Source organism: Malaclemys terrapin, chromosome 3, assembly GCF_027887155.1.
Source record: "Malaclemys terrapin pileata isolate rMalTer1 chromosome 3, rMalTer1.hap1, whole genome shotgun sequence".
Classification (NCBI taxonomy): Eukaryota; Metazoa; Chordata; order Testudines; family Emydidae; genus Malaclemys; species Malaclemys terrapin.
Window position 1 is genome coordinate 10,066,088 of NC_071507.1, and position 22,441 is coordinate 10,088,528.

Consider the following 22,441-nt stretch of genomic DNA (forward strand, 5'->3'; position numbering starts at 1 on the left):
AAATGGAGCAGTTGTGATCTTCTCAACAGCAACAAAAAAAGGTGGCTTAGGAGCGGACTGAAATCAGATAAACCCAAGTCAATGCTTCCCTGCTGCTCCTTTCGTATTTGTAAAACTTGTTTTACTTTCAAAAGAAATTTTCAAACAAAAAATTACCCCTGCATCAGTCATTGGCTTGAACGGTTCTGTGTGCCTCTCTGACATCTTAGGCCTAGTCTTCACTTACCGGCTGGTCCGGCGGCACGCCATCGATGTTCTGGGATCGATGTATCGCGTCTGGTTAAGACGCGATAAATCGATCCCGGATCGATCCCGGAAGTGCTCACAGTCGGCGCCGGTACTCCAGCTCGCCGAGAGGAGTACGCGGCATCGACGGGGGGAGACTTCCTGCCGCATCTGGACCGCGGTAAGTTCGGACTAAGGTACTTCGAATTCAGCTACGTTATTCACGTAGCTGAATTTGCGTACCTTAGTCCGATTTGGGGACTTAGCGGGGACCAGGCCTTAGAGTACCTCTATACTTACCTCTGGGTTCGGCGGTAAGCAATCGATCTTCTGGGATCGATTTATCGTGTCTTGTCTAGACGTGATAAATCGATCCCAGAAGTGCTCGCCGTCGACACCGGTACTCCTGCTCCGCGAGAGGAGTACACGGAGTCGACAGGGGAGCCTGCCTGCCGCGTGTGGACCCGCGGTAAGTACCTTGTAGTTCGAACTAAGATACTTCGACTTCAGCTACGTTATTCACGTAGCTAAAGTTGCGTATCTTAGTTCGAACTGGGGGGTTAGTGTGGACCAGCCCTTAGATACATAATGGAATATGGGATACGCCCTAGAACATTGCCAAAGTAATGTTTCTGTAATATGCATAGTACATGGAAGGTTTGATGCAGTATAAATATTTTATTGGCAGCTGTTTGGGACGGCGCTATTAGTCAGGGTTGGCAATGCATGGTCTCTCTGCTCCATCGCCCAACAGCACAATGAAAATGCACTTGCTATTTAGTCCTTTGGAACTATCCAAAGAACAGGCTTGATTTATGCACCAAACTGTTTGGAGGAAATGTGCTGGTGTTATGGAATAAAAAAATGTAACGTGTCTGATATGTTCTGCTCCCTGTGCCTATGAGTATTTTGTAGATATAGTGGGCCTCCTGATTTCTTCTCTGACCTATCCCGGTTTCACACTGGTGTTATTCCATTGGCTTCAGTGAGTCACTCCAGATTTAGATCAGTGTCAGAGCACAGTCAGTCCCACTGATCCTTAACGCAGCCAATCAAGGCTAAAATGCATCCTAAAAATAGCCAATATTTCCCCTTTCACTCCAAATATCTGTTTTAAATGATTACATGGGCTTGTCATTTTTGAAAGCGACACACACTCATTATATAATGCTGAGGAAAATTTCTTTCCTTAATAGAAACCAAACTTGATGTCAAAACGGGAGAGAGTGAAACTGAGATTCTTTTTGTCCTAATAGCTCCTCCAGCACCTTTTTAATTTTTCCTGATTGCAGTCTAGACCTTGATAACCATTTGTACTAATGATGCTTAGCAGAAACGGTGTTATGGGTAAAATATGAGCGCCTAATAGCTGCTATCTGTGCATAGCTGCTGAATTGGCTGGATGATTCAAGTTGCACATTTTCTTCCATTGTTGGGAGAGAATTCCCTTCATCTCTGACACAGCTGGACTCCAGAACACCGCCATTCTATTTTAAAATCAGAATCCTCATTTGTTACTCATCAGTGCACACATGGGTTTCATTGATATGTTGAGCCAGGATATAGTCCCCAGGGAGGCAGTGTAAGTGCTATTATCGCACTACCATTCACACTACTATAATTAAGTGTCCGTCAGTACTAACGTTATCAGTGCTTTTCCTCAAGGGTTTATAATTCAGATGAAGAAATCCACTTCAGGAGGTAATTTACTAAATAAATCTTGGTTGGGGTGGAGTCTGATTCTTTAAAAAACAATTTTGAATAAAAACACTTAGTTAGATCACCTTAGGTTTTTTTATTTTTCCCCTCACAGTTGCATGAATTATAATCAGAATGGCAGTATGTATTTTAAAATACCCTGGGAGATTTCATTGGTTAAAGCTAGACCATCAATATTACTTATAATAAATAAAGTGGCAATTTAAAGTTCCGTACGTAAATACATTTCTTCTTCTCTTTCTTAAAATAAGGTATCTCCTTAAACCAGATTTCATGCGACGGCCAGATCGAACATTTGACCCTTTCTCTGAAACGCCAGTAGATGGTGTTATTGCTGCAACGTGTTCAGTACAGGTAAAATATAACTGAGACTACAGTCATCTTAGAGCATCCAAAACCACATTTAAACACAAGTGGAAATCTAATATGTACAGCAACTTTCTGTGGAATTTGTGGGTTTCATCAAATTGTTCTATCTAATTCATCTAATTATTGTTGTTTGATTGCTGTTTATGACATCTGTGTTTACACGAGCTGAATAGAACAGGATATAATTAGAAATGGTTTGTAATTATCCATTTAAAGTGTGTCACTCAATTTTAAATCCCCCACTATTCTTTGTGGTTTTGAGCAGTCATCTCAAAATAAAAGAAGAGCTCATTTCTGCAGGTAATTCAGAATCATGTATGTTCCACTGGCTGCTACAGAGTCAGACAATGTTTTGTAATGGGAATTTTTCTGTGGGACATTTTCAATACATATAGAACTTCAGAAATGGCCGCCTTATGGTGTCACTTATGGCTACTCTACAAAAGAAGGTAACGCCTGGCTTCAGTAGAATTAGTTGTGGAAAATCAGTTATGGAAAAGTAGTGCGGAAGGTGGGGTGTCTGGGAATACAAACACTTTTTTCATTTATAGAGCAGCCTCATGTATGTCCAAGTTGAATGTTATGAAAAGGTGAGTTACAGAGGTCCTAACTTTTTGAATTCTGTGAATCATCTGAGAGACAGTAGAGCCCATAAAACTCCTGGATAGAGGTTATCAACCTTTAGGAAGGGAAGAAAGAGTTGCAGTGACCTTTTATTGTATTTACTCCACTCTCTGCCAGTGCTCTGTTAGCTCAGATACATCAGACTGCTGCTCAGGAAAACGCTCTGATCTCAGTGATCACTTTATGTATATCCAGAAGAGGAAAAGATGTGAAAATTGCAAACTGCATTCCCAAGCAAAATGTTTGTCATATATTATATACATTTACCCAAGTTTCACATCAGCAATTATAAGAATAAAGGGCATGTTTTGTATAGGATTGTATCACCTCAGTGGAAGCAATGGGATTTAGCAGAGAGATCCCCAGACTCAGAAAAATCCCATGCACTGCTACAGACTAGGGACCGAATGGTTAGGCAGCAGTTCTGCAGAAAAGGACCTAGTGGTTACAGTGGTCAAGAAGCTGGATATGAGTCAACAGTGAGCCCTTGTTGCCAAGAAGGCTAACGGCATTTTGGGCTGTATAAATAGGGGCATTGACAGCAAATCGAGGGACAGACGTGATCATTCCCCTCTATTCAACATTAGTGAGGCCTCATCTGGAGTACTGTGTCCAGTTTTGGGCCTCACACTACCAGAAGGATGTGGAAAAATTGGAAAGAGTCCAGCGGATGGCAACAAAAATTATTAGGGGGCTGGAGCACATGACTTATGAGGAGAAACTGAGGGAACTGGGATTATTAAGTCTGCAGAAGAGAAGAATGAGGGGGGATTTGATAGCTGCTTTCAGCTACCTGAAAGGGGGTTCCAAAGAGGATGGATCTAGACAGTTCTCAATGGTACCAGATGACAGAACAAGGAGTAATGGTCTCAAGTTGCAGTGGGGGAGATTTAGGTTGGATATTAGGAAAAACTTTTTCACTAGGAGGGTGGTGAAGCACTGGAATGGGTTCCCTAGGGAGGTGGTGGAATCTCCTTCCTTAGAGGTTTTTAAGGTCAGGCTTGACAAAGCCCTGGCTGGGATGATTTAGTTGGGGATTGGTCCTGTTTTGAGCAGGGGGTTGGATTAGATGACCTCCTGAGGTCCCTTCCAACCCTGGTATTCTATGATCCGGATATATGGATCCTAGTTCCAATTCTGCTGCCACTTGCACTCATTGTGTGATGATGGGCAAGTCATGTGGGTGCTCAGTAAGTTTCTGTATCTGTAAAATTGGGATAATAAAGCTTACCCTTCTTTGTAAAGCATATGGGATCTTCAGATGAAAAGTGCTGTATAAATGCAAAATGCTATTGTAAGCGAAAAACTTATGATTTATATTGGGTTATTACTTAGTGGCCCCACTCTGAAGCAGGGCCCCATGCACTGAACAAACATACTGGAGGGCACAGTCCCTGCCCTAAAGAATTTACAGTTGTGTTTAAGACAAGACACAACAACTAGATGTAACAAACAATACTAGCGAAAGGAGGACTAGGGTAACAGAAATAGGAACACATGTTCCCTAAGGTAATTGTGTTCATAATTTGTTGGTTCTGAGTCAATCTTATAGTAGTACCTAGAAACCACAATAGAGATCAGGACCCCATTGTGCTAGATGGTGAAGAGGCAGTCTCTGTCCAAACATTTACAATTTGAATAGGGAAGACAGAGAGAGGCTGGAGGGGAAACAGAGTCACAGAGAGGTCTCCTACAGCAGGTCAGTGACAAAGCTGGGAATAGAACTCGCGTCTGGACTCTCGGTCCAGTGACCAAGCCACTAGACTTCATTGTCTCTCAATTCAGTCATTTCAAGTTGTCTGTAATTGAAGAATGTAAGACCAGATACTTCGTTGCACATCAGAAAAGAACAGGTCAAAATCAACTTTGGTTTGTGCAGTTTTAAATATGTTTCATTTTTGCTTTCAATCCTTGACAGTACAGAATAACAACATATACTGTGTTGGCAAATAAAAGCTTATGTTAGTGAAACAAAAATTTGTCACAGGAAAATGGCCTGCTGTAGCCAGATAAATCTGGACTTAGAATAAATTTGCAGCAAATTCAAAATATTTGTCTGAAGAGAGATATAGGACTCCTGTAAAAGGCTTCCATTACACTAGTTTTTTTTGGTAAGTATCTTGCATTGCGCAGATTTGCGCATTTAGTGAGTACCATGAAGAAGTGGCTAGTATAATGCACTGAAATTAAAGCAGAGCATAACATCCAGACATATAGTTAGAAAGTTTTCCCTAATATCTAACCTAAATCTCCCTTGCTGCAGATTAGATCCCTTATTTTTTGCCAGTCTTCAGTGAACATGGAGAACCGTTGATCGCTGTTCTCTTTATAATAGACCTTAATATATTTGAAGACTGTCATCCGGTCTCCCCACAGTCTTTTTTCTCAAGACTAAGCATGCCCCGTTATTTTAACCTTTCCTCAAAGGTCAGGTTGTCTAAACCTTTTATTGTTTTCTTTGCATTGCCCTGGACACTCTCCAATTTGTCCATATCTTCCTTAAAGTGTGGCGCCCAGAATTGGACAATAGTGCTGAGTCGAGTGGGGCAATTCCACCTGTTAATATACTCCAGAATATTAGCCCTTTTTTGCAACTGTATCACATTGTTGACTCATATTCAATTTGTGATCCACGGTTGCCCCCAGATCCTTTTCACCAGTGCCTACCCCCTTATTCCTCATTTTGTAGATATGCATTTGATTTTTTTTCCGAAGTGCAGTATTGTCCACTTATCTTTATTGAATTTCATCTTGCTGATTTCAGACCAATTCTCCAAGTTTTGAAGGTCGTTTTGAGTTCTAATGCTGTCCTCCACAATGCTAGCAACTCCTCCCAGCGTGGTGTCATCTACAAATTTTATAAGCATACTATTATTCTGTTATCCAAGTCATGAATAAAAATATTGACGAGTACCAGACGCAGGACTGAGCCCTGCAGAACCCCAGTAGCTACGTCCCCCCATTTTTTTACAACAAACCATTGATAACTACTCTTTGAATATGGTCTTTCAACTATTTGTGTATCCACCTTATGGGAATTTCATCTAGACCACATTCCCCTAAATAGCTTATGAGAATATCATATGGGACCATGTCAAAAGCCCTACTAAAAACAATATATATCATGTCTATTGCTTCCCTCCATCCACTAGGCCAGTAACCCGGTCGGAGAAGGAAATTAGATTGGTTTGGCATGATTTGTTCTTGTCAAATCCATGTTCACTATTATTTAACACCATATTGTCCTCTAGGTACTTACACATTGTTAACTTAGTAATTTGTCCCAGTATCTTTCCAGGTATCGAAGTTAGGCTGACTGGTCTATAATTCCCAAGGTTCTCTTTGATCTCCTTTTTAAAGATAGGTATTACGTTTGCCCTTTTCTAATCCTTCTAGTCTCTGACATCTTCTAGGAGTTCTAGAAGATAATCACTAACATTTCTGAGATTATTTCAGCCAGTTCCTTAAGTACCCTAAGGTGCATTTCATCAGGCCCTGCTGATTTGAATGCATCTATCTTATCTAAATATTTTGTATGCTAATCTTTCCTTGTTATGGCTTATATACCGTCTCCTTTGTTGTTAATATTAATTGTTTTTAGTATCTGGTCACAATTTAACTTTTTAGTGAAGACTAAAGCAAAATAGGCATTAAACACCTCAGCCTTCTTGAGGTCATCTGTTGTTAGCTCTCATTCCCTCATAAGTAGAGGACTAAGCTTTCCTTTGTCTTTCTCTTGCTCCTAATGTACTTCTAGAACCATTTCTTATTGCCTTTTGTCTCCCTTGCTAGGTGTAACTCTTTTTATGCCTTAGCCTGTCTGATTTTGTCTCTGCATGCTTATGCTATTTCATTGTACTCCTCCTTAACAATTTATCTGTGTTCCATTTTGATTTCAAGGTCATTAAAGAGCTCCTAATGGAGCCCTTTTAGCCTCTTACTATTCTTCCTGTATTTCCTTTGCCTTGGGATAGTTTGCTGTTTCATCTTTAATATCGTCTCTTTGAGAAACTGTCAGCTCTCCTGAACTCCTTTTTCCCTTAGATTTTCTTCCCATGGGACCTTATCTACCAGGTCTCTGAGTTTGCTGAAGTCTGCTTTTTTGAAGTCCAGTGTCCTTATTCTGTTGGTTTCACAACTTTATTTCATTAGAACCATTAAATCTATCATTTCATGATCACTTTTCCCCTAATTGCCTTCCACCTTTGCATCCAATTTCTCTCTGTTGGTCAAAATCAAGTCTAAAATGGCTGTCCCCTTGGTTATTTTCCCCATCTTCTGAAACAAGAAGTTGTCCCCTGTTCATTCCAACAATTTATTGGAGATTTGTATTTCCTCTAGACATGCCCCTTTATTGAGCCCAGTAATTTGGGTAAAGCATATCTTCCATAAGGACAGCAAGTCTTGATCTGAAGACATCAAGAGATGGAGAATCCACCACTTCTCTTGATTGTTTGTTCCAATGGTTAATCACCATCACTGTTAAAAATTTGGGCCTCATTTTTAATTTGAATTTGTTTGGCTTCATCTTCCAGCCATTGGCTCTTGTTACATCTTTCTCTGATAGATTAAAGAGACTTTTAGTGCCCAGCATTTTCTCCCAATGAAGGTCTTTCTATACCAGGAACGCACTTTTAAGCACATAAATAGACGCATTAAAGTCAGTAGTACCGCTCATGTGCGTAACGTTAAGCACGTACTTACGTGCTTTGCTGGATCAGATCCTCACTGGCTTGAGCAAGGCATAGTACGGACAGGCTCAGGGCAACCTTCACCAAATAGCTCTGCCAATCCACATCTTTGTAAAAACATTAGAGAAAATGTACTGCTTTTTAAAGGGTGCTGGAATGACAACACTGAATGTGGACGTCTATAGAACAACATATGCAGTAGCAACACGTAAACTCCCCTATGTACCACCTCACCAATATGTGGCAATCCTGTTTTGTAGGAACTACAGGTAGAGTGTTAAGATGGTAAGCTCTCTGGGGCAGGGACTATTTTTTTGTTCTTTGTTTAGCACAATGGGGTCCTGCTCCATGACTTAGGTCTCCTAGGCACTATGGTAATACAAGTAATAAGAAGAAAATGAAGATAACTCAGTCTCCACCTCCACCAGATCAGTGGCCCTCTGTTCAGAAGTACCATCACATTCATAGGTGCTGACTCCCGTGGGTGCTCCGGGGCTGGAGCACCCATGGGGAAAAATTAGTGGGTGCTCAGCACCCATTGGCAGCCAAGCTCCCCTCCCCGCCTCACCTCGCCTCCGCCTCCTCCCCTGAGCATACCGCGTCCCCGCTTCTCCCCCTAGCTCCCAGTGCTTGCCGCCACGAAACAGGGACGAGTGGGAACGCGGCATGCTCAGGGGAGGAGGCGGGGCTGGGGCAGGGATTTGGGGAAGGAGTCCAATAGGGGCAGGGAGGGAGCGGGGTTGGGGCGGGGACTTTGGGGAAGGGGTTGGAATGGGGGCAGGGCAGGGGTGGAGTCGAGGCGAGGCTGGGGGCAAAGAGGGGGGTCGAGCACCCACCGGTGCCAGCAGAAGTTGGCGCCTATAATCACGTTTGTCTGTTATTATAAAAGTTATGTAAAGTTTACACATGTCCACTATCCAATGTATTGATGCCACCAACTCAGTTTATATAGGTGACAGAGTAAGTGAGATTACAATAACTTGCGGTTACTACAGTGGCAGTGACCTAGAGGTGAAAGGCCTTCATATGCCTGTTACCAAGGAACAATCTAGTCCCACTTAGAAAAAGCATCTCAGTTCTGAATTGATTCATCTGCTGCTATAAGCCAAGTTGCCCCTTGAGCAAAAATTTGCCAACTTTGCCAATGTTTTCATCTGATATGGCAAACTTGAGAGAAAGACCCTACTTGTGACCCAAACCAAGCTTTGAACATACAAGTTCATGAGAGAAAAGCCAGTGCCTTTACCACTATAAAATCTACTGCACAATAGTGCACTTGCATGTGTGTGTTTATTCAGCATTCAATGTTTGCAGTGAGATCACAACCCAACAAAGCACTTACACCCATTCTTAAGTGCTGTGCTGTAATGAGGCTTTGGGGCTGAGAATATTGCATGCACAACAGCAGCTGCTGAAAAGTAGTGGGAACAATATGACTTTCCCATGGGGCTGTTATTAGAATATACATGCAGTCGGCCTCTCACTAAAATTCAGCATAAAACCCCACAAATAGAAAAGAGGAATCCTATCAGAAAAGACGCTGTTTACTTGTTACTCATACAGCTGCATAATATCAGCATGGAATCTAATTTTTAAAAATAAGTGGTACTAGTATATGTATATGTATAAATAGGCCAAATTCATTATTGATTTACACGCTGTAATTTGTTGTGTGTGCACATATTCATAAAAATCTTAAAGAATTACCTTTTTATTTACAAAACCAAATATGCCAACATGAAATTTAGTGGTTATTTGATGCTGCGGAAAAAAATTACACTATTAAATACTATGACTGCTCTGTATAATGAACGTATGTGAATACTGTTATTTGACAAAGTATACAAGTGACATTGTTTCCACTCATACAGTAAAAGTACTGTATGTTTTATATTGTTACACTCCTCTGATCTAAAGAAAGTATTTAATTCCTTTTCTTCTTTATTCAGGTAATATCTGGTCAGTTCTTATCAGATAAAAAAATTGGTACATATGTAGAAGTGGATATGTACGGGTTACCTACGGACACGATACGTAAAGAATTTCGAACCCGCATGGTGATGAACAATGGCCTGAACCCTGTTTACAATGAAGAATCATTTGTATTTCGAAAGGTAGGATTTTTTGAATGTACACTTGGGTGTTTTGAAACCTGCTCTTGCAAACCTTTTCCCATGTGAATATTCTTTACTTGCATGAGCAATCCCCTTTGCTTCAGTGTGACTGCTCACATGAATAAGGGTCACTCCCATGAACAAGGATTTGCAGGATTGGACCTTAAATTTGTAGGACTCGTGTTTACCACAGTAAACCTGTAAACCATTAAGGCTGAATTAAACTTCAACAGTTTTTTTTTTTATGGATAACCTCTAGTTGTCACATGATTTTTTTTTTTTTTTGTCTGTTTGGCTTTTCCCTCTTTTTTGCTTCCTCCTCCTTCTTGGAGGAACCCACGTCCTTCGTGGCAATGCCTGTGTTCCAGGTATGCAGTCTGCTCAGAATGAGCTCCAGCTGGTGGACACCAACATTCCTTGGAGATGTCTTCTTCCCTGCCCTGACAGTGGCTGCTATCTTGCACTGTTCCTTCAGCCAAGAGGGCAGGTGAGATGCTGCATCCAAAGCTAAGGTCAATGTCATTACATGGAAAAAATGGAAGGGTTCTGTGTTCCTCACACATGTGGCCAGCTCCCTTCTCCTGTAGACCATGTGTATCGTGTACTTAAAAAACAAAAACAAAAAAAACACACCACCACCTTTTTCCTGGTACTGTATGGTGGACTCCCACAGGGAGATCAGTCATCATCTCAAATGTTCAGTTTTTATCTCTCAGTCTGATTTTTATTTTATTTTTTGTCAACTGGAGTTTCATCCAAAATACTTGCGTTAACAGTGCTGTCTTTGATAATGTGTGTTTTTCTTTCACCTGTTCTGTTGTCCTGCAGAATTTTTACTGTTTTTATTTCGTGACAGGTTTTGCCTGGTGGTCATACTGTTTTTATATGTATATTGTGTAACACAGATAATCTGCTTCCAGTGTAGCAAATGTAGTGGACTCCGATCTCCTGGGAGGTGACTTGTCCTAATGCTGTGCTGCTGGGACCCTAGTTCCGGAATGCATCACTATTCAGTACATGTTTAATGGTATCCTGAACAGGGATGAACTTAAGAATGTGCTCGGGTGCTTTCCTGCATAGGGGCCTAGGAAATGGGCAAGAGGAAATGCTTTACGTTCACTGTGGGCAGTCCCAGATGGGCGTCCTTGCCCTGGGCTGGGTAACCAGATGACCAGCATCTGCCGCCCTTTGGGTTCTTCCCACTCAGGGGACATATGCTTGTACAGTAAACTATGATTTGCCACACCAATCCCATAATAACTCATTTGTCACAACTTGACCCCTTGTAAGTATAATATGAGTAAACAACCAAGGGGCATTTGTTCCCTGGTATTCTCCCATGATCATGGAGGAGGAGTTAAAATTAACAACAGGCCTCTGGTCAGTCAGACAGTACTTCACAGGGCCAGTTAACTGTGGTGTCTGTGAATAGTTCAGACGTGCACAGAGATCAAAAAGCTGTTTGTTTCTATACTCTTTACTTAAGGCTTAAACTGAAGGCAGCGGATCCAAGGGAGGAAAAATCTGTTTTATTTTCTTCCCTGAGTGACAGTCTCAGGCATCAATGAATAGAACCAGGTGGAGAGAGAAAGGAAAGTAGTAATGTCTCAGTGTCATTTTAATTAGTATTGATTCCTTTCCGGGTCAGGTCCTCTTTATTCCTTTCCTCTCTCTGTCTCTTACCCACTCCCGCTCTCAGGGCCCTTTCTGGCCTGCAGTCCAGGCAGCCTGGGAATGAAAGATTGCTGGCCTGCCCCGTACAGACATTCCTGTGCAGGGAATCCTCTCTCCTCCCATCCTATCCCTGCTCACCCTTCTGAGGAAGCAGGTGGAACAGGGGTCAGGCTAGCCCTTTTGGATTCAGGTGGGAGCGAAAGGAGTTTCTGCTGTTGCTTTTGTTGGTCAGGATGGGAACTGTCAGCTTCAGGTACCCTTTGCTTCAGTGTGACTGCTCACATGAATGAGGGTCACTCCTATGAACAGCTTCAGGTACCTACTTTCCAGCAACCTCTACCTCTTCCCTCTGTGCGAACCCTCACACCCATCCCCGCTAAGAGTGTTCCCCACCAGCACCAGGCCTCCCATTGTGTATTGCCCTCCTTCAGTTGCCTTATGATGTACGTGTCACCCTCTTCCCCACCAGACCTCTCCAGCTGAGTTCACATCACCTCTCCCCCCCAGAATCTCCCTCCTACAGACAGTGTGTAACACCCTATTCTTCCCCCTTCTCGCCACCCTTATTCTATGGTTGATGTCCTTTCCAAGCACCACCACCACCCCCGTCATTGCCTTTCCCCTCACCCCAGGATTACCCGTCTGCCTTCGACTACCAGTTTGTGTCTCTGCTACTCCCACGTCGTATTTCCCTGCCAGCTTTCAGGGGTCACTGGCCTCCAGTGATGAAAAATAAATAAGCAAACTATTTAATTGTTTTGATTACAATCTGGAGAATTCTTCAAAGAGCAATTTCTGTGCTCCAAAAAAATGAACACCAAGAAAGAGAGAGAGAGAGAGAGAGAGAAACTAAACTTTTCCAGTAATGCCTCAGTGTCTGAAAGTGTACCGCTTGCATCCAGCAAAGAGTGATGGTATTGTCTAACAGATTAGTAGGCTGTGCTTCTGAATTACCAGTAATGGAAATGGACATCCACAATGTTGTGTGATCTCTGGATGCTTTCAAGTGTGGTACTTGGGGAATTTGAAACATTGTAAGAGTCAGTGAATGTCTTTATTTGATGGTTCCCAGGTTATTCTACCTGATCTCGCTGTTCTGAGAATAGCAGTGTATGACGACAACAACAGGCTGATCGGTCAGAGGATCCTGCCTCTAGATGGCCTTCAGGCAGGCTACAGACACATTTCCCTTCGAAATGAAGGCAACAAACCACTATCACTACCCACAGTTTTCTGCAACATTGTGCTCAAAACATATGTGCCTGATGGTTTTGGAGGTAAGAAGAAACACATATTACAGCTTTGTGAATCTTGGGTTTTAGTATGCAAGGAATATAAGTGCATTGTGCAATAGAAAATACATGATCCCTGGAGCACTGGAAAAATGTTATATCTGCTAATCTGTAGGAAAATGTCTTATATCTGGTTAAGATATCTTTACTTTTGTCTCAAATGCCTTAATGTTAACAATAAAGAGTGTAGCCTTTCAAAATCAAGGTAGTGATTTATATTAGTTTGGGAAGAAACAAAGCTAAAATTACATTTCCCAAGGTTACCTGAATTTGTCAGTTTGCCAGTACTTAATCTCTTTAGAATCTCTTAATCTCTTTAGAAAGAACTCATTGGATATATTAATTGGAATAATTGTCTAAGTTAAAACATATATTGTAGTTTCATAATCTAGGGGGCAAACAAGATGCTGTGTTGTTTTTTTTTAAAAGAGTACTTTAATATTCTTCTAAATACTCCTGCTCTGAAAAGTGGACATGCAAGATGCCAAATTTTCAAGTGTTTATAAAGTTTGCAATTACAAGTGATTTCCCACCACCCAGTTTTGCATACTTCAAACCACTCTTTAAATTAAATCTTAGCCATCACTTATTAGTGACAGGGTTGCCAGTTTTGGTTGGATGTGTTCCTGGAGATTTCATCGCATGACATAATCTTTAATTAAAGATTAATCTTTAATTCCTGGAGACTCCAGGCCAATCCTGGATGGTTGGCAACCCTACTGCCAGTGTTAAAGTTGCCACCCTTATTATCTTCGGTGCCCTGAGATAGCCATCTATGCCTGATCTCTGAAAACTCGTGCTAGTTATTTTTCTCTTTACAAGACAAACTTTTATCTCTTCAAGATAAGTATTATGATAGATAGGTCTCTGACACTGCTCCTACAACAGTGCTCTATCAGTATGTTTGCTTGAATAAAAAATACCAGCATAACTTTATTGAAACCACTTCTTAAAAGCAGTCACGGAAGTCTTGTGTAGAGGTCTAGGTCTAATAGCAGTAAACACCAAGAACTGCCAGCGAAGTTACGCCACCATTATTGTGCTACTAGTGATGCAGATTAGGTAGCAAATCCAAGTGCAGCAGAGAAGCAGAAGAGCATGGATGTGCTCCTTTCATTTACATGTATTTTAGTTACCCTAGGTCTTAGTATTTTTAAACTGCAGGTAAGTGTACTGGAAGTTTTCCACTTTCATTAAGCATTTGTCGCTGAGAAATGTTTTGTTTTTTTTCAGGTGGGATGAAATTTGCTCTTGTATAGAGAGCTAGTGCATGGCCCATGTACCACCTGTATCCCACTTAAGACCTCAAATTAGGGCTCACATTGGATTTTAAGTGGGCCATAGGCCTTGTTCTGTCCCTCTGAACTTCACCCTCAAAGAGATTTTTGGGAAACCTTGTTGGAAAAATAATGTTTTCCTCTTTGTAAAACTAATTCAAAATGTACAAAATAGTTACTGCAACTTTAATGTGGATTGGATTTTCAGTAGTAAAAAGTAGAGAAAGAGTGTGCACGAAATTGTTAAAGGGACTAATTTTACCAAATATCATTAAAACCTTATATACATCATTTGCTAGTATTTACAACCAAGCTTTAAGAAAAAAAACATAGGTCCTGGCTTTTATGAGACTACTCTCATGCCTAAAGATAAGCATATACATAATTGTTTGCAGGATCAGGGCCTTTTAGAGCAAAAATAATAAGTTAAATGTTGACTCCCCACTGAAATCAATGAGAGGTTTGCCATTGATTTGATTGGTACCAGGTACTTACCCAATGTATTCATTCAATGAGTTTTAACCAACAATTTTTACCAGTAAGGGGCCCAATTCAGAAAGAACTTTTGCATGTACTTCAGTACGTACGCACATGCTCAAAGCGCTGTCCTGAATCAGGATGAGTTCCTGAATTGGAACCTTAATTTTGTAAAGTTTTGGAACCAGTTAATGTGACATAAATGAAGTTCCATTGTGTTTACTATTAACTCTTCAATTTGCAGAGTTTGGGAGTTTTTTAAAGAATTGTACTGCTCACACACAAATCCAGAAATGATACAGACTTTTTTTTTTTTCATAGAGAATTTCAAAATCAGTTTGTAAAAGGCAAGCTGTGTAAAAGTTCAGTGTCGGTTGATCTTCTAAATTGCCAACGTTACTACAGGTGGTTTATCTGTAAGATTTCAGGATGTGAAGGGAAAAAAAATATTTACCTCGAGTAGCTTTATCATTAAAGTGAAATATTGCTAGGATGAGGACACGATACGTGATATCTTGGTGCCTGTGTAGGGAAAATGGGCTCTGTACTAATGAGAACTCAACAAGCTCAGTTGTTGTTTCTCTTTTCCCAACGACTGTCATTTTTGACTTGTCACCCTTTATATTTTCTCGTTGATATTGAGCAATAGCCTGATGACCAAAAGAGCCTTGAGATGTTACTTTTGATGTTCAGAAGGCATCATTACTATTATATTTACATGTGGGTTTTGAGTGCTTGTCATCTGTTCTGAATGTTACATTGTTTTATGAACTTACAATTACAATCTCTGATTTGTAACTAGATTGTTTTGGCAAAGTATCAAGAATCTTAATTTTCAGCTACTTTCCTTTTTAACCTGTAGGATTAAGATTTAAGAACACCTCTCATGCCAAATAATAATGATTTATGATTGCTTCATGATAGGGTTAGGAAAAAATATGCACCATTGTCTTTTTTTGGTGTGGTTTGCTGATTTTCTATGGTTTATCTGTTTCAGTACCCCTGCTCCTAATAGCCAATGGTACACAATACTGTTCTGAAGAAATCCATAATGAGGCAGCAGACTTCAACGAGAAGTCTTTTATAATATATAGTGTACATAATAAGTAAGCACTATTATATATAGTCGTGATGGGACTTCTGTTTCTATAACACATGCTTTCTAAGGTTATACTGGTTAAACGCAACTTTTTTTTGTTTGTTTTTTAACTCATAGCTTTAAAACTTTTTGGTATTCAGTTGTACCTTGCCAAAAAGACCACAAAAAAGGAAAATTTAAGCAGAGGACAAGTGGTGCGGTAGAAAAAAGCTGTGAATCATTTACTTCCAGTAGAAACGCTGAGCCTTTGGCGCAGTATATAAATGATTAGTAACAAAATTTGCAAAGGTCTCACTCTCCCACACACATAAGGAGGTTTTTTTTACTTGAAAGTTCTTAATATTCAAGTTCCATTTTCAAATACTATGTCATGGTTGCAGGATCAAGGCAGGCATGGATTTTCGTTGAAGCGTAGGTTCTAGGGATTGGAAGGGTAGTTGGCTCAGTTAAAGGAAAGGGAAAATATTCAGGTTGTTGGGGCCATTATGTGCTTGGGATAAGGTCTGTCCATTTGATATTTGTGGGAAGGACAGCTGAGTGTGAGAGAGAAGATACCAGTTGGTGGCGAACAGTGGTATTGGATGTTTTTGGGTGGTTAACTTGAGCTGTCCAGGTGAAAAATATTATTTAATGGAGCTTTCATATCTCGCACAAACTATCTTCACATACAGATCAAGTAGATTCTAAGGACAGAAGGCCTGATCCTTCATTCTTGACTTGGGCAAAACTTCCAGTGAATTCGGTGGGAAGTTTGCATGAGTAAGGACTATAAGCAAGATTATTCCCAAAATTCGAACTGGTTAATATGTTTTTCCTGGACTGGTACATGCGGCCCTAGTCTCGTGTTTTATCTATGACATCACTACTAGTTACTTTGAAAACAGCTATGACATGAGACAGGATTCTGGTATGTGAAATAAAATTCAGATCTTTAGGAAAACATAGACTTCCAAAACCAGCGCTCTAGAAGTACAGAGCCATTACATTACTGAGACTATCTGGAATGCAAGCCCACAGAAAGGTTTATCTTTACTGATAAGCAACTGGAAGATGGATTTTCTTTATTACATTACAACATTCTGAACCGAAAGAATCCACTATGCACATGGTGTTGTGTTTGAGGGGCAGTAACTGAACTCACTACTCTCTTTCCAGCATGTGAGAAAAGGTTTAGTTGTATTTCATCTCAATAATCAGTTGCATTCCCCCAAAATACAGTAAAGTAAGAACATCATCCATGACTCCCAGGATGATCATGGCAAAAGCTCAGGCATATTATGTACAATATTTTATAATGAATGGTTGAATCAAGATACAGCTTTTAGACAAGAGAATGGATGCACTCTGGATTTCTGTGTAATACTTCTTCAACTAGGAGGCCCATTTAATAGTCACATGCAGGAAAGGGGCAGTATCTTGAAACATTAAAATATTAATTATATTTAAACTCATTAATGTCCTGCGTGACTGGTTATCTTCTTCCGTATCATGAAAGCCCATCATCCTTAAAATGGTAATTCTGCTCAAAGGAATGTCCTTAGGGACTCTTTTCACTTTCAGCGGATATACTTTTCCACTGCACAGGTCTTCTTGAGTATTACTGAAGTTAAAGTTACATAGGGATCACCAGGTCATTGCTACTCTCTGTAGATGCTTTACAATTGTAGGTACTAAAATCAATTCAATTTGTCACGCAGCATTTCTCATTATGCCTTTGCCACTTGTGAGTTACTTGATTATCTTTAAATCAAGGCCTGAAAAGATACATTTGCTGTAGAAGCAAGGACGGATGTCTCTGTGTAGCTCTCGATATACAGTTATACATTAATAGCTACGTACACAAAACCCATGACACATAATCCATACAATCATATTTCTTATGGGATGCAAATGTTAATTTAATTTCAATTTTATTGATTTTTACACACTGCCCTATAGCAAAGAGACAAGTATGTAAAATTAGCAATACTCTCTTTGGGCCTGATTCCAATATCACACCCAGTTTGCCACTAGAATAACTAAGATCACAAATGGGGCCATCCATGTATTAAGGACTTAAATTGTCAAAAAGGTGTTTCCTGATTCAACTAACCAGTATAAAACACAGTATATGGTAAAAGTGAATGTTTATCATGACTGTCAAGTGAGTCAGGGATTCTGTTGTTCATATCGTGTTGTAAATGCACATGGCACTGTGCAGTGGTTAAACCATACCTGCTCCAAAGAGCTGGCCACATCGAGCCCTCAACAGTTTCATCCCATGCCTGTTGATGCAAATAGCAAAACTCCTATTTTCTTCCGTGGTCCATGATCAGGCCTCAGTTCAGCAAAGAACTCGAGCCTGTGCCTGATTTGAAAGACACAAGTAGTTTTACTGAAGTCAGTTGGACTGCCCTCGTGTTTCAAGTGGGCACGACCTTAGGCACCTTGTTAAATGAAGATCTAAATACACATGTGGATGCACTATGTGCAGTGTAAATAAAAGAAGGTGAAAAATACTCCTTAGAGCTGGGATGCTTCTAGGAAAGGGAAGAGGGTTTATTAAGTTCTTTTGGCAGAGTTAAGGGAAGGCAATTGCAGAACACTAATTTGTGAAGTTATACCAGGTATAAAGTCTGCACTAGGGGAGAAATTATGGCCGATAGTTACGCCAGGGTAAGACTCACAAGTAGGTAAAACTGTAAAATGATTTCACAACTACTATCTAATAGCGGGCAGCAGAACCACTCAGGGCAAGGGATAGAAGAGAGAACGTCTAAATGAGCTTCTCCTACCCGCAGCAGCTTTCTGGGCATTCTGTCCCAGAGAAAATGGGTGGAAGAGGAAACAATAGGAGGCGTCACAATATAATCCTAACTTATTAATTGGTTTATAGCCCTCTCGTTGCATCCCACATCTGGGCCTTGGCAGAGTGAGTGGTATGAGTAGTAGTGCTGTCCGGAGTCATACAGGAGGAATTCTGTAAATAAAAGATGTCACTTGTACTATTGTTTAGGCCATCCGTGTAAAACAATTAGTTCCCTTCACCTATGAGCCATGGAAAATACCAGAACAATTTGTGTGAAGGCATCTTTACTTCCAAGGTTTTATTCCTGGCTCAGCCACTGGCGGCTAGATGACCTTGGGCAAGTCACTTTGTGCTGTGCCTCAGTTTTCCCTCCATTTGTAAAATAAGAACAATGCTACTGATCACCTTTATAAAGTGCTTTAAGATCTACTAATGAAAAGTGCTATATTATTATTATTATTATTTATTATTATGGCCTGGTCAAAAGCCCTTTGAAGTAGGAGTCTTTCCATAGACGTCACTGGGCTTTGGATTAGGCCTTTACTCAATCATGAAATTTTTAATCTCCTTTTCTCTCTTGTCAGAGGGAAGGGAGAGAGACTAAATTAAAAAAGCTTACCCATTCCTACCAAGTTTACTATGAAAAGTTGGCCCAGTGTTGAGGACAGTGGAACATGTGGCGAGAACAGAATAAAGCCTTTGTGAAAGCTAAATTACATTGTGCTTTTTGAATGACTCTTAAAATATTGAAAAACTGATAAATATTCAATTTTCTTTCAGATATTGTGGATGCTTTATCAGATCCAAAGAAATTTTTATCTGTCATGGAAAAAAGAGCAGACCAGATGAGAGCTATGGGTATTGAAACTGTAAGTAGAAATTAATTATGAACGTAGGCAAAATAATTTCATATAGTGGACAATGCAAAATACAGGCTTCACTTTACAAGAAATAATACCACTGCAATGAGATTTGGGCCACAATGTTTGGTCAGTTCTCCTGTTGATTAATTGGTCATTAATGCAAGTTATTCTCTTAATCTCTATTTTCAAATATAGAACTGTTCTACTCTTAAATACATGAACATGTGTTGTCAGATTTATTAAAATATCCTTCACTGCATTTCCAAATATAGTCATAATCATGAGGGATTTTTTATCAGTCATGGCAGCACATCCATGTGTCTAAAATTAGAAAGGAGACATCCTTATTAATTTTCAGTAAAAATAGTTTATAAATTCTTCATCTGAAAATAATTTTTGTCTAGAAGTATTAGCAAATATATGGGGAATTTTCTCTAAAAGTAAATGACTTCGTTTCTTTCCCCCCTGCAAATGATATTTTGTAATCATGCTTTTTCCAGAGTGATATAGCTGATGTACCAAATGACACCACAAAGAATGATAAGAAAGGAAAAGCTAATAATCCCAAAGCAAGTGTGACTCCTCAGAGTAGTTCTGAACTTAGACCAAGTACCACTTCCGGCCTCGGACCTGGGATGGAAACTAAGAAAGGTAAAGGAAAACGAGCTTTCTCTTCTTTAAATGGTTTAGAACAGTGGTCCCCAACACAGTGCCCACGAGCGCCATGGCACCCGCCGGGGAATCTGTGTGCGCCCGCGTACTGTCCGGCGGACCAGCATCCACCGAAATGCCGCCGAGAAGCAGCGTCATCCAGAGGCGTCGCCCCCGAAATGCCGCTGATTTTCGGCAACGACACCTCTGGATGACACTGCTTGTCGGCGGCATTTCGGCAGCAACGCCTATTGATGTTCCCACTTCTCGGCGGCATTTCGGCGGTTGCTCATCCGCCAGCCATGGTCCTCAGTGGCTCGTCATCCGGCGCCCGTCAGACAAAAAAGGTTGGGGACCACTGGTTTAGAAGGACACAAAGAAGTACTACCTCATTGTTTTTAGTTTTGTACTTCCTATAGTTTCTAATCCCTCTGAAAAGCTCAAAAAGTAACATCTTTCTCTACTAGTGGTGTCTCTGTCCACTTGGCAAATACTCTTCTATCCATATTTCTCTTGGCGCAGAAGCCAATATGGTTGGATTTTAATAAATGTCATGTTTGTGCACCAGTGTAGTCAATGCTATCAGCAGGAACATGCATGACATTGGGAACAATATTTATTAATGATCTACTACAGTAGGACTAGTGGGGAAGGCTGTTTTCTTGTATACTTCACAAAAATTCTTTTGTTTTAAAAATTCCTCAGCAGAGTGGTTGATTTTAAATTAAAACTAGGTATTTAGGATTCTGTGGGGATCCCCCATCAAACTAGAAATGTTTTAAAAAGTGGCTGTATTCCAAAAAGTATCTGTGAAACTGGCATTGTGGGCACCCACGTTTACTGTCAAATATTTCCATATCAAATGTGCTCAGTTTATAAGCAGATAGGTGTTTTTTTCCTAACTGCTTGTCCTGCAAAATCATCTTTGAGAACCAAGAGGGTTCTTTCTCTCTCACACATCACAGATAATAAAGGTTCTGTGGGGCCAAATGGGTTTGCACAGGTATAACTGAGTGAAACTTGGTAAACATTTCTGTTAATGTGCCAGAAGGAATAGCTCATTCGCTGGTGGCTGCCTTGGTTTTGCAGGGATAACGCAAGTAAAAAGCAGCACAAACTTATTTTTGGCATGAAAGTTAGCAGGTAGGGCTGAATACACAAATAAGCAGAGCTGTTGGGAAAGAGGATGACATTTCTATAGTCACTTCTCAGAGTAAAGTAGGTCAGGTTTGGAATCTAAAGTACTTCATTCTCCTTATACCAGTCAAACAATCTTTTTGTGAATTGGGATACTATGATATAAATGTAAAAATAATGACATATTGAATTGTAGACATTCATATTTCATCACAAAAGTGTGGTAGTCACCTTATTGTATATTAATTAGGAGCATGTGTGAATTTGCAGTTACTAGGCTGAGGAGATATATTTTCAGGCTGATTAGTGAAAAATCATTATTGGTTGAAAATGTAGTTCAACACATATAATAACAAAGCAGTAAGCATGAATAGGGAGTCTGCGTTTTAAAATAAAATCTGAATCTCTCTTTTTAGATCACAACAAACATTGTGCAGCATTGTTTCTGAAGCTATGATTTCAGGGCTTGTACATTTGCCATCTCTTCTGCATCCCCTTTTTCTCTCCTATCCACTTGAGGAATAATAGAGCAGGTCATTTGTGACTATCCTTATTATCCTATTATATATTGTTATTATTTGTTAATAGTTGCATCATTCTGCCCACACTAAAATGCACAGTTCACATTGAGGTCAAGAGAAGTTACATATCCAGCAAGGAAAGGAAGCCTGAGGGAGATGTTCAAAGGCACAAATGAGAGCTAGGTACCCAACTCCCATTGACTTTCAATAGGAGTCAAGTGCCTAACCTCCTATTTATATCTTTGAAAACTTCCTCCTCTGCCTTTGTGTCTTATAAAGCACCAGGCACATTTATGGTGCTAACTCAGAAATAATATATTATTGGAGCTGAATAGATTAAAATTTCACCTGTTCTGCAGAAATTGTCTTTATTTTGCAAGATCTGAATGTTGTTCAGTGGAATTCATCTTACAAGGCAGATAATCCTTTGTAGGACAGATGGAATTTTACAGTTAAAGGACACTAAGGCCAGGTCTACATTATAAACTTATATATGTATAACTACGTCACTCAGAGGTGTGAAAAATCCACACCCCCTGAGCAACGCATTTATACCAACCTAACGCCCAGTGTAGACGGTGCCAAGTGGGGCCTGCAGGGATCAGTTCTCGGTCCAGTTCTGTTCAATATTCTCATCAATGCTTTAGATAATGGCATAGAGAGTACACTTATAACATTTGCGGACGATACCAAGCTGGGAGGCATTGTAAGTGCTTGGGAGGATAGGATTAAAATTCAAAATAATCTGGACAAACTGGAGAAATGGTGTGAAGTAAATAGGATGAAATCCAGTTAGGGCAAATGCAGAGTATTCCTCTTAGGAAGGAACAATCAGTTGCACACATACAAAATGGGAAATGACTGCCTAGGAAGGAGTCCTGCAGAAAAGGGATCGCGAGGGTCATAGTGGGTCGCAAGCT

The 22,441-nt window shown here is 40.3% G+C and overlaps 1 protein-coding gene across 5 annotated transcripts in view; it reads left to right on the forward strand.

The window, feature by feature from the left end:
- Positions 1 to 22,441, forward strand: part of PLCB4 (phospholipase C beta 4) — a 322,471-nt gene that overhangs the window by 255,726 nt on the left and 44,304 nt on the right. For all 5 annotated transcript variants that reach the window (XM_054022802.1, XM_054022803.1, XM_054022801.1 and 2 more), the window contains exons 26-30: positions 2,196 to 2,298; positions 9,578 to 9,742; positions 12,489 to 12,693; positions 19,130 to 19,218; positions 19,713 to 19,863. In XM_054022802.1, the coding sequence (XP_053878777.1) occupies positions 2,196 to 2,298; positions 9,578 to 9,742; positions 12,489 to 12,693; positions 19,130 to 19,218; positions 19,713 to 19,863 (713 nt within the window). The remainder of the gene's footprint in view (positions 1 to 2,195; positions 2,299 to 9,577; positions 9,743 to 12,488; positions 12,694 to 19,129; positions 19,219 to 19,712; positions 19,864 to 22,441) is intronic.